We start from the raw sequence: 12,428 nt of genomic DNA, 5'->3' as shown, positions 1-12,428 counted from the left end.
AATTAAGATAGGAAGCTAAAATTTTGCACAGATCTCTCTTTTGTCTGCAGGCAGGTCAAGTTCGAAGATGGGCTATATAGGTCCACAATATCGTATAGCCCCCATATAACGGTACCCCCCGATATTCGGTATTTTGATGATTTTACCCACATTTTTCAACGGAATTGTCTGAAAATCCACACAAGGAGTTCCTTGTGGGTACTTTATACCTCGGCAGAGAATTATCAATATAGGTCCACAATATCGTATAGCCCCAATATAACGGTACCCCCCGATATTCGGTATTTTGATGATTTTACCCACATTTTTCAACGGAATTGTCTGAAAATCCACACAAGGAGTTCCTTGTGGGTACTTTATACCTCGGCAGAGATGTGTCCATATAGGTCCACGATATCGTATAGCCCCCATGTAACGGTACCCCCCGATATTCGGTATTTTGATGATTTTACCCACATTTTTCAACGGAATTGTCTGAAAATCCACACAAGGAGTTCCTTGTGGGTACTTTATACCTCGGCAGAGAATTATCAATATAGGTCCACAATATCGTATAGGCCCAATATAACGGTACCCCTCGATATTCGGTATTTTGATGTTTTTAGCCATATTTTTCAATGGAATGGTCACAAGAGGTTCTTTGTACACAAGGCGTTCTTTGTGAGCACTTTACCCACCGACAGAGAATTCTCTATATAGGTTAACGATAACGTATAGCTCCCATATAACGGTACCCCGCGATATTCGGTATTTTGATGATTTTAGCCACATTTTCCAATCGTATTGTCTGAAAATCCACACACGGAGTTCCTTGTGGGTACTTTACACTCAGACATAGATTTGTCTTTATAGGTCCACAATATCGTATATCTCCCCATATATCGGCACCTTCCTATATTAGATATTTTAAAGATTTTAAAAGAATTTTTATTGGATTTTATTTTTTTGAAAATTTTCTAATTCGTTCCAAATGGTGGAGGGTATTCAAAGTTCGGCCCGGCCGAACTTACTGCTTTTTTACTTGTTTTTTTTTTTTTTTTGATAAGAAATATTTCAATTTCCCACCAAATGGTGGAGGGTATTAAAAATTCGGCCTGGTCGACATTTTTTTTTTTTTTTTTTTTGGACAAGTTTTTATTTTTGGAATGTTCTCTTCATAGGGGTAAATTCTGATTCCAAAAATTTTGTAACGTGTTAGTCATGTATATATTTATAAATACCTGATTTTTAAGTAAGATTTGGACCATTAGTCTATAGAGGGTATAGAGGGTGAGATAAAAAAAAAAGTCAAAACACCATAATTTAATAAATAAGCAAAAAATGTTGGAAATAACATGAAATATTGGAATAAGTTTAGATTTGGTCGAATTAGTCACCTTTGGCACGAATTATGGCCTTCTAATGGCTGAATGTTGCTCTGAGGTATTTTGGCCCATTCTCGACGAAGTGCTTGCTTCAGGTGATCGACACTTTGGTATTTTTTAGTGCCAACCTTGCCTTCCAAAATACTCCGGATTGGTATCCGTAGATTTTGGTGGGCATTGTGGGCTGGAAATGAAGCAACGAACCTCATTTTGTAACCAGTCTTGGGTGACGTGTGATGAGTGCTGAGTACGATGTTGCTGAGTACGATGTTGATGAGTCCTTTTGGAATGTCCAAGGTCTGCGGCAAAAATATTTGCGTGCCCAAGGCTTTAATACATCCTCCAAAATATTTAGAAATGACAGCAATCTGAAATTGGTTGCAGTTTTTTCATCTCACCCTTTATAGACATACACTTTTCAAAAAATTTCGGTATATTTCCAAAATCACTGACTGTAATATATTATTTCGAATTCTTCCCGCGCGCTAACCGATTATTATAAAGCTGTCGAAAACAAAATTCGACTGGTAACTTTTTGAGCTTTGCCCTTAAAAACAACACCTCGAAATATACATTTTAGACCCCACAAAGTATATATATATTCTTGATCAGCATAAAATTCTATGTCGATTTAGCGATGTCCGTCTGTGGAAATCACTCTAGCTTCCGAAAGCATTGGAGTAGATTAATAAAATTTTGCTCAAATGTATATTTTGTCTTTTTTTATTGAAAATGGGCCATGTAGGTCCACGTTTTGGTATAGCTCCCATATAACGGTACCTCCCGATATTCGGTATTTTAATGATTTTAGCTACACCATTCACTGATTTTTTTTAGTTTCGAATTTGAATATTGTAATGGCTTATAAAAAAATATACCTATGCCAGAGCTAAGCGACGTCAGTCATGCATATTAATTAATTCCAATGAAATGTCAACCATAAATTTATGATCTCAAAATCTTAAGCCTTTTTATTGGAATTTCACACCTTTCAATTAAAAAGTGGAATTGTCGATCAATCGAAGACATTAGTAATTTTCCCTATTTAAGATGGTAAAGTGTATAGGCACCTGTTAAGACCGAAAATCCTTCATAGTCTAAAATAATTTTATTAAAATTATTAAATACTAGTGAAAGTGATCAAATGAGATTGAGCTTGACCCTTTTGAAACAACACCCAGCTTCCCATGCCAATTCCTCATTTCATTTAGAACCTTCACAATTTTTCTACGTGTACACCAATTGGCCAAGAATATATTATCAAGTGAAGTCAGTATGTGAAGATTATTAGCAGCAGCACTGTTGACCCGTATGTAACACGCACATCTGTATCATCATAACGTTAGCATCCACTAACCCAACGAACGCTACGACGCTCAGTCTTGGGTCGTTAGACATCATCATCATCATCGTCGTCATCATCATAACGAACAGGGCAAAAAACAAATCGTCTGGTCTTATAACAACAAAACTAAGCGCAAAATAAAAAGCACAAGCTTGCCGCTCGCTCGAGCAGTTCAAATTGTGTATCGCGTGTCAAAACAAGTGTCAGCATTGTGTCAATCGTTCCGTTACAGTTGTGCCGAAAACGAACGTCGCCTATAAAACCGAGGTGTTAAGAAACAATTGCACCAGTGATTACAAATAATGTCCAGACTGCCCTCGTACTGAGCAGATGTTAGAACAGTAAAGTGCGAGAGTGAGAGTGTGTGTGTGTGCATTAAACGAAACGAAACAAAATAATGAATAAAAATTTAAGCCTTTTCACCTGGGCATTAATTGCCCTGGTTCTAAGTTGTGGGTGTGTTGCATATCCCACCGAATCGGATGCGGAACAGACAACTGAGTCGCCCATTGCCGATATGGCTTTGGTGGGTAAGTACGAAGAATAAAATAACGTGGCAAGGAATTTACGAACCTTTTAATACCATTGAAATTGTTGTAGATACCCATATGAAGGATAGCAAATCGGAAACCGAAGTCCAGGGTCAAGCCAAACAACAGTCGACTAAGGCTGATAGTGCCCAACCTCAGACAATTGCCGATTTCGTCATCCACCCCTTGATTGCATTGAAACCCAGAACTCCCGAAGAACCTGCCGCTGAGGGCAAACAAGCCGGCACCACAACAACCCCAGCCCCATGGCAATTGTTTGGCTTTAATCCTGCCCAGAGTTTGGGTTCCTCAGTGTCCTCTTTGGCTGGCACCGTTAGCGGTTGGTTGGGCAATCGCATCCAAATTCCCGGTTTGATTGATACACCTGTTGGTGAGAGTACAACAACCACCACCACCACTACTACAACTCCTCGCCCCGACGTCATTGTACGAGTACAACATCGTCCTACAACTCGCAGACCTTTGATGAACAACGATATCCCCAATCGCCCACATCGTTTCAGCAACAATGGCCCCTATGATTCCGAGGAGTACTACGATGAGTACGACAACGATTACGATTCGGATTATGACAATGACTTTGACAACAATGACGTAGACTTCGAACGTGGCGATGATGACTTCGACAACGAGGATGATGATGAAGGTTTCGAGGACGAAGAAGAAGAGGAGGAAGAGGACGAAGAAGAGGAACGTCCAGTGCGCAAGCGTCGCCCCAGCAGCAGCAGTAGCAACAAAAACAAAAAGAACAAAAATAAAAAGAAGACCGATCAAAAGAAACGCAAGACCAACAAGGATCGCAACGAAAAGCGTAAACGTCCCGTAAAAGTCGACAGCGAAGAAGATCTGGATGACGATGAGGATGATGATGATGAGATCGATCAAATTTTCGAAGACTACGATGCAGCAATCAACAATGACTTCTTCTATGGCAAAGGACATGCCTCCACAAAACGTTCCCAAAACCAACAAAGCTTCATCCAATTGGGTCAGCAAAATTTGATTGATCAAATCCGTCAATTGACAAGAGGACAATCATTCTTGGAATCTGGCACTGGCTCGGGCACACGCAAGGGATCTTCGACGAAACAAACTCGTCCCCAAGCCACCCTGATCATCAATCGCAATGGCCAGACCATGGTCATTGGTCCCGAACATGTAGAATTGGCACCAACCACTAACAACAAGGTTTCACAGACCACCACATCGTCAGCCAGCTCTGGCCGTCGCCCTGCATCCAATTTCCCTCAACCACCATTGACTGTACCCCTGAGACGTAAGGGTCAACCCACCCAATACATTACAATTCCCTGGAGTCAATTGGGCATTGCCACACCACACAATGTCGTCTCTGTAACCGATGGCATCCAGACCCAACCCTTGATCCTGAATATTCCCCAAAGCGCTTTGGAGGCCATGACAAATCCCAGACCCAACAAAAACAAGAAACCCATTATCACCTCTGATGCTGTTCCCCTCTTGGCCGAAGCCTCTTTGATGGATGTCTTCAAACCACCCCAAATACCTCCAGCACGTACCCCCTCCGGCACCAGAAATGCGCTCAAGCCATCGTCGTCAGTAAAACCAGTTATCATCACCACCAAAACAAAGCAACGAATCCGTCCTGGTACAATTGTTGAGAAGGCTCCCGAAGTGAATGAAATGGAAAACCAAAAGGATTCCAATAATATGGAAGAGAAACAAGAGGGAAATACCATGGCCGAAGAAGAACAGACCCAATTCATTGTAATTGGTGATGATGGTGAAGCAGGTTTGGGTCGTCATGCCTATGGCCATTTGTCTGAGGCACGCAAATTCCAGCCATTGAACCCTTATTTCCACATTTTGCAAGGTCAACCCCTCAATTTGCGTAGAGGCCGTGATTTGGAAATGAATGTGGAAGAGGTTGCTCCAGTTAATGGTGAAGAACCTGTCAAAACGGAAGTTTCTGATGCCGCTGAGAAAGAAGATGTTATGGTAATGGAGGAACCCGTTATGATGCAGGAGGAAGCCGTCATGGACAAGGAACCAATGATGGAAGAACCTGTCATGTTGAATGAACCTGTTGTGGTTGAGGAACCAGCCATGGTAGAGGCCAGAAATGCTCCCGTTGAGATCGTGGAAGAGCCAGTCATGATGAAAGAAGAAGCTATGGTCGAAGAACCCGTAATGATGGAAGCCATGCCAGCTGCCGTAGAAAAGGAAGAAGTAATGAAGATGGAGGAACCAGTCGTTATGATGGAAGAAGCTCCCGTTAGCCAGAACGCCGAACAATTGATTCCCGTCCAAGTTGTAACCTCCGAATCCGATGCAATGAAAAGCTCTGATGCGGTAGCTGAAAATACCAAACCAGAAGAAGCCAAAACAGAATAGTAAGCATTATTTCTTGAACTTAAGGAAATAATATTTTTAGGAGCGATCGAATAAGGATTTTTTTTAAAGATAAGAAGTATTAATAAACGAAAAAAATAATTATTTAAAAAAAGCTGAGATTTTCTTTGGAAGTCGGGGTAATTTTGAGGGACTGTTAGAGAAAAGGGGAGAATAAAATTTCAAAGATATGAAAATTTCGAATTTTTTGTTTGTTTCAGAAAAAAAAAATAATTTCATTTTTATTTTCATAAAAGTTTGTATTTCATCTGAAAATTTAACCTTAACAATTTCATAAAATTAGGTATTTTAGCTAATTTTAGGCCAAGATTACAAAGTCGTTTATCTTTTCATTTTATGCATATCATAGCAAATTTATTTTAATTTCCATTTTGGTATTCTTGTGAGCTTTTCTTTGGAATTCTAGAAAAAAAAACTGGCTTCAGTTCTAGACCATCTATCTAGGTCAATTGCCCTATTGAATGCTTAAAATTCCTATTGGCAACATTTTCGACCAAAACGACTTCGGCCATTGCCCTTTGCTTTGGCAAATTTCTCCACTCTGACCCTTTAATGAACTTTCTTTTGTTCGGCATTAACATCAATAAGCCATAGGTGAGCAGCTAATTTATGCTTTTCACAAAAACACTAGCAGCTAATCAAAACATCTAAAAATATTAGTTAAACACATCTAACAACAAAGTCATTACCCAAGAAAGCCCAAACAAAAACAACTCTATTAGCGTGTGTGGTTGGGAACAACGGTATCAAACAACGACAACAACAAACACACACACAGAAAAAATCTGGTCATAAGTGGTGGCTTCACACATATCATTATTGTTGCTGTTGTTGGCCTCTTTGTTATAACTGAGCGTTTCAAATTATTTAAATTAGGTTGAAAATAGCCTGTGATTAATGATAAGGTTATTTCGACAAACGCTTCTTCCCCTCGAAGAACATCGTTCTGTCATCTTCTTGTGTTTTGTAAAATATTTGCAATACAAAACGGATTGTTGACCCCCGGTTTGTGACACCAAAAGCATGGATAGAAAAAGAAGATGTCCAAAAAAAACTAACGTTATATTTATATCATAACGGTAAATTGTTACTTCGACTGCTCACATATACACTCGGCAACTTGGCAAGAATATGTGTCAGCATCTATATATGTATGATCATTATAATTATAAACAACACGTATGAAGATAATTTTTTTTTTATTTTTTTTTTTTTTGAGGGGGGTCTCTACAGAAAAGAATTAATGATCATTAGTTCGGTTAGATTCATCAGTGAAGTAGATCGCCTAACAGAACTTGGCGAAACAATATCTCCAAAGAAACAAAACACCAACGAAACAGCTGATTGTATGGCTAGCACCCCATTGTGCCTTTGTGTTACAGGAAATAGCTTTTTTTGGAGGGAGGGTTTTGTAAACATCAGATTCTCGCCATGCCAAAGCCAATCTCTGAGCTTAACACGTGTAATTTACATAAAAACCAAAAACACATCAAATGCGAATGTGAAAGTTAATAATTTGCGCTTAATTTGGGGTTGGCATGGCAAGATAACAAATTTAAACATATTCTATGTTTAAATTTTTTCGTTACTTATTTAACGGCCTCCAAAGTTCCTCCACGATGTGGAAAGTAAGTGATATATGTTATTTCAGCCATTAAGAAAATTGTAATAACAAATTATTTGGTTGCTACACGAAAACGTGGACCGACCTATACAGGGTGAGATGAGAAAACTGCAACCAACTTCAGACTGCTGTCATTTCTAAGCCACTCGTCCGACAGCTGTTATAATTATTCCAGTGACAGCTCATTATATTGTTTACAAGCGTACAAAAGCATTTTGGAGAGAATTTTCCAGATGGAATTCAAGCGTGATAGTGTGATTTCTTTATATTTGGCTGGAAAACCAAAAGTGGCTATCGTTTGAGCACTCCAGCATTTAAATGTGAATAAATCGTTTGTGTCTCGTACCATCGCTCGTTACCGTGATACTGGTAGCGTAGCCCGACGTCAAGGAAGTGGAGGGAAGAAAACAGCAACATCAGCCGAAATGGTTCGAAAAGTAAAGAAGGGACTGAATCGAAACTCGTGAGCTGAACTTATCGCAATACCCCATTCGGGAAATATTGACAAATGGGATAAAGCCATTGAAACTCCAAAAAGAGCAAGAACTTACACCGCAACAGGAAGAAAATATGCTCAAAAGAGAATGTGCACCTTCGGTTGATCACCAAAATTCATACGCCGGCCATGGTGATGGTGTAGGCCGCCATAACAGGCGATAGTCGCACTCCGCTCGTATTAATCTACGGTGGCATGAGAATAAATGCCGAATATTATTTAGCCGCAGACCTTGGGATATTCCAACAGGACTCAGCACGAGCCACCCAAGAATGGTTACAAAATGAGGTTCCTCGCTTTATTTCCAGCGCACAATGCCGCCAAAATCTCCGGATACTAATCCGTAGGACTATTGGGTCCGGAGTGTTTTGGAAAGCAAGGTTGGCACAAAAAATACCAAAGTGTCGATCACCTCAAGCAATCGCTTCGGCGGGAATGGGCCAAAAAACCGCAGAGCAACATTTGGGCTGCGTCTGACGATTTCATTGGCCGTTTGAAGGCCATAATTCGTGCCAAAGGTGACTAATTCGAACAAATCTAAACTAATTCTTAAATTTGATGCTATTTCCGATATGAAAGCATTTCATTCAATAAAACATAAAAAAAGTGTAAAAATAATGGCGTTTGACTTTGTTTCAGTTTTTTTATCTCTCCCTGAAATCGGATGAAGATATGTATGGAAGCTATATCTAAATCAGGACCTATCCCAATAAAACATGGCAGAGGCATTTGTGAGGTCTTTGAGATATATTGTACCAAATATCATTGTTGTGCCGTGCATACTACGAATGTGAGGACTTAAATACCAAATTGGATGAAACATATATGTAGGAGCTATACCTATATCTGAACGGATTGTAAATGTAGTCTATGAGCAAGTCCTTTACCTCAAGGCTGAATTTGGGTGTGAGTGCCAAGAACTCACTCCATTTGGGATAAAATTGGTCATTTTGTGCGCAATAAACCTGAAATCCAATAATGATATAAATGAAAGCTACAACTATATCTGAAGCGATTTTCGCCAAATTTGAAGTACTTGTTTCTACGCTAAAGTCGGTCGGATGTACCAAAATTCACTCTATTTGGTACACAATAAACGGGAAATCGGATAAAGATATAAATATATAGATATAGATATAAATATATATCCTTGGACCAAAGAAATAATATATGGAAAATTTCACCTAAATCGGACAATAAATGCGACCTACATGGGTAAATCGATTTCGAATGTGATTCTTTGAAGATCATCAAAGGAAACTATGGGTCTATCTCGATTCGAATGCAGAAAAACATAATACCCTAAACACAGCGTGGTGTAGGTAAATTAATAGAAAATATTTTCAGGCTTTGTCGGCAAAGTTGAAAAAGAGAGATTAATATAGCGAAATTGATAATGATATTTTGTTAATATTTGATGTAAATATCGATTTTATGTCTATGGAAACTTATAGTGAAATTTAACGTTTAATATTTTTGTCTTTGACGTCATCGCCATAAAATGATGTTTTGTGGAAATATTTTCCATAAAATCAGGTGAAGTGCGAAATTAACCCTCAAACGTGTTACTTTTTTTTAATTCTACAAATTTCTTAATTTTAAGTAATTTTATGGGCATTTTGTACTTTCGAATCTTTTTTAATCTTATATTCAACTTCTTTAGAAAGTTTTAGATTTTTTTTTTGGGAAAAGTACCTAAAAATCCTTACCCCTCTATTTTGGTTACCGATTTCAACGTTGATAATACTGATACACGTGTCTCATTTTGGCCATTGCTCGTGTGATTAGTAAAAAAAGATTACCAAAATCCATTTTTAAGTAGATGCAATGAATATTTATTCCACCCGATTGTGGATTTTTTAACTTTTAAAAGATTAAGATTGAAACCATTTTCGATTTCTATTAGATCAGGGAAATTCAGTGCAAAATTGTCTAGACATAAACTCTTGATTTTACGATACGTATTTATATTGATCTAGTAAACGAAATTCATACTATATTTTTATTGCCAAATTTAAATTATTGCAAAAATAGATCAAATATTTCAAATCAGTCTAGATCCATAATAAAACCAATGACAACAAACTATAAACGCCACAAAGACAAGCAGCTATGAATGCCGGCTTCTTTCTAAACACAATCAAGAGGCCATTAACGAAACAACTATAAAATTGGAACACAAACTGTTTTTTTGTGAAATTTTCAATCAAAAAACGAATAACTGGATTCCACGCTAAGCAGCTTAAATCGATTAACATTCTGATTGACTACCGTTTTATCGATATTTTTGCAAAAATTTATTAGCGAGTGATTTCAGTGAGTTTTCGAAATAAAAATTTGCCATTTCGAGGAATTAAAAATAATAAAGTTATTTCATATTTGATTGAAAGCTGTTGGAGTTTTTCTTTTCTTTTTGATTTTTTGAATACCAACGACTTTCACTGTGATGAGTATAATTTGACGGGCATTCTGTCTAAAGATTGAAAATGTTGTATTCAAATTTATTAGTTTTTGTCTAAATATTTTGCTCTATAATCTCTGACGAAAGCATTTGTTTTCAGATACCTTTCACTATGTTTTCTACACAAAAGTTACAAATTTAGAACAGCAAGGCTTTGTGCTAAGAATAAATCTTTTTATAATAAAATCAAAAAAATTCCAACAGTATTTCCTAGTCTCACAAAGTGAAATTGGGCCACTAACAAAACGTGTAATATGAATAATTAGTAACGTGTTAAGATCTCTGTATACCCCATCGATGCAGCTATTTCGGGACCAATTTTTGTATTTGTCTAGATACAGGCCTCCTTCATATAACGAGTAATTTCATATTGAGGCATTTTAACAATATTGTCTTTAATTATACCATGCAACACTATGTGTTGGGGGTATTATAGGTTTGATTGGGCCAAAAATTATGTAATACCTCGAAATATTGGTTTTCCACATAGGAAAGTATATATGTATCTTCCTATCTGAGTCGATCTAGCTATGTATATCCGTCCGTCCGTCTGTCCGTCGGTCCATGCAAATTTATAATCACTCTACAGCACAACTTGCAGATTTCAAATTTCCACATATTACAAAAGTTATACATTTTTTTAATTTTTAGCGAGTAACGAGTAAAGGTGGAAATTCGTTATTTATGGACGAAGAATTGTGCTAAGTAAGTACAACTCAGCAAAATTTACTGCATCTCGATATTTGAATTGAATTACAAAAATTACAGCAATTTTTCGTTATATATGTATTTTGTCCAATTTTAACTAGTAACGAGTGGAAATACAAATTTTCAATGTATGAACGAAAAATTGTGCTAGGTTAGCACAAATCAGCACAACTTTTAGTTTTTCGATATCTTGTTTCTAAATATGCGATTTTGATTTTTACGATTTTAACGAGTAACGAGTAGAGATACAAATTTCCAACGTATGAACGAAAAATTGTGCTAAGTGAGCACAATTCAGCACAACTTGCAGATTTCAAAAATTCCACATATTACAAAAGTTATATTTTTTTTTTTATTTTTAGCGAGTAACGAGTAAAGGTGGAAATTCGTTATGTATGGACGAAAAATTGTTCTAAGTGAGCACAACTCAGCACAATTTACCTCATCTCATTATTTGAATTTTTGCAAAAATTACAGCAATTTTTCTGAAAAATACTGGTTTTTTCGAAATTGCCATATCTTGAAAACGGTTGAAAAAATTGAGAAAAAATAAACGGCACAAGTTAGCACAAATCAAGCACAACCCAGCACAACTTATTTTTTCCAAATTCGAAAATTGCAGTTCTGGCGTACTTTTGAAATTGTCGTTTTTTCGAAATTGGTAAGAGATATCGAAAAAATTTTAACATCACAAATGGGCACAAACCGAGTACGATTCAGCACAATTTTAATTTTTCGAAAATTGCAATTCTCTCATATTTTTTCGAAAAAAAATCTTTTTTCGAATATCCCAGAAATTTTTTTAGAATTTCGAAAAAAAATCGGCACAATTCAGCACAACTTTCCTTTTTTCTAAATTCGAAAATTGCAATTCCAACGGACACCACATATTTAAATTAAAGTTCTGTTCCATAACCTTATAGGGTCTACTTGTTCCGAAAAAAATGTTCCACAATATTTTGCTATATTATGATCTAAGAATATAAAAAATTAGTTAAATATATTTGCAGATATGTATTTAATATATATTCCCGATCCTATGACATTTTTAATTCGACAACTGACTTGCAAACTAGCGTTGTGTGAATTCCTTAAAACAAAATTTGTTCATCTCATTAGCTCGTATGGTATTTGATTACCCAAGATTGTAGTTTCTTATAGGTCTTTAACATTCACATCCTAACAAATGAAAACCAAATTCAAATAATAATAAATTACAACGGCACTTTTGTTGATTATTACCATTGGGATATCAAAACAAACAATTCAAAGCAGCCATAATCAAATGGCATTTGTTCTGAAAACAAACAATTACTTAGCAATCTATGCCAAGAGAACAGCAACAAAAAAGAATTCAGAACAGCAAATAAACCCCCCAACCAAATTTCTTTGCCACGGATGACGATTGTTGGTTGTCGTTGTCTTCATCGTCGTCGGCAACGTCGTAATCTTCGTGTATCTAGGCTCGAAGTCATATCTTATTCTAAT

At 37.0% G+C, this 12,428-nt stretch overlaps 1 protein-coding gene across 1 annotated transcript; it reads left to right on the top strand.

Moving 5' to 3' along the window:
• The first annotated feature begins 2,832 nt into the window (after positions 1-2,832).
• On the top strand, positions 2,833-5,716 carry LOC101893992 (probable serine/threonine-protein kinase kinX). The gene is made up of 2 exons (XM_020037628.2): positions 2,833-3,239; positions 3,310-5,716. The coding sequence occupies exons 1-2, from the start codon at positions 3,107-3,109 to the stop codon at positions 5,631-5,633; spliced, it is 2,457 nt and encodes an 818-aa protein (XP_019893187.2). The 5' UTR covers positions 2,833-3,106; the 3' UTR covers positions 5,634-5,716.
• Positions 5,717-12,428: the final 6,712 nt, after the last annotated feature.

Source organism: Musca domestica, unplaced genomic scaffold, assembly GCF_030504385.1.
Source record: "Musca domestica strain aabys unplaced genomic scaffold, Musca_domestica.polishedcontigs.V.1.1 2, whole genome shotgun sequence".
NCBI classification, from domain to species: Eukaryota; Metazoa; Arthropoda; class Insecta; order Diptera; family Muscidae; genus Musca; species Musca domestica.
The sequence above is the reverse complement of the archived record's forward strand: the minus strand, read 5'-3'. Positions and strand labels throughout refer to the sequence as shown.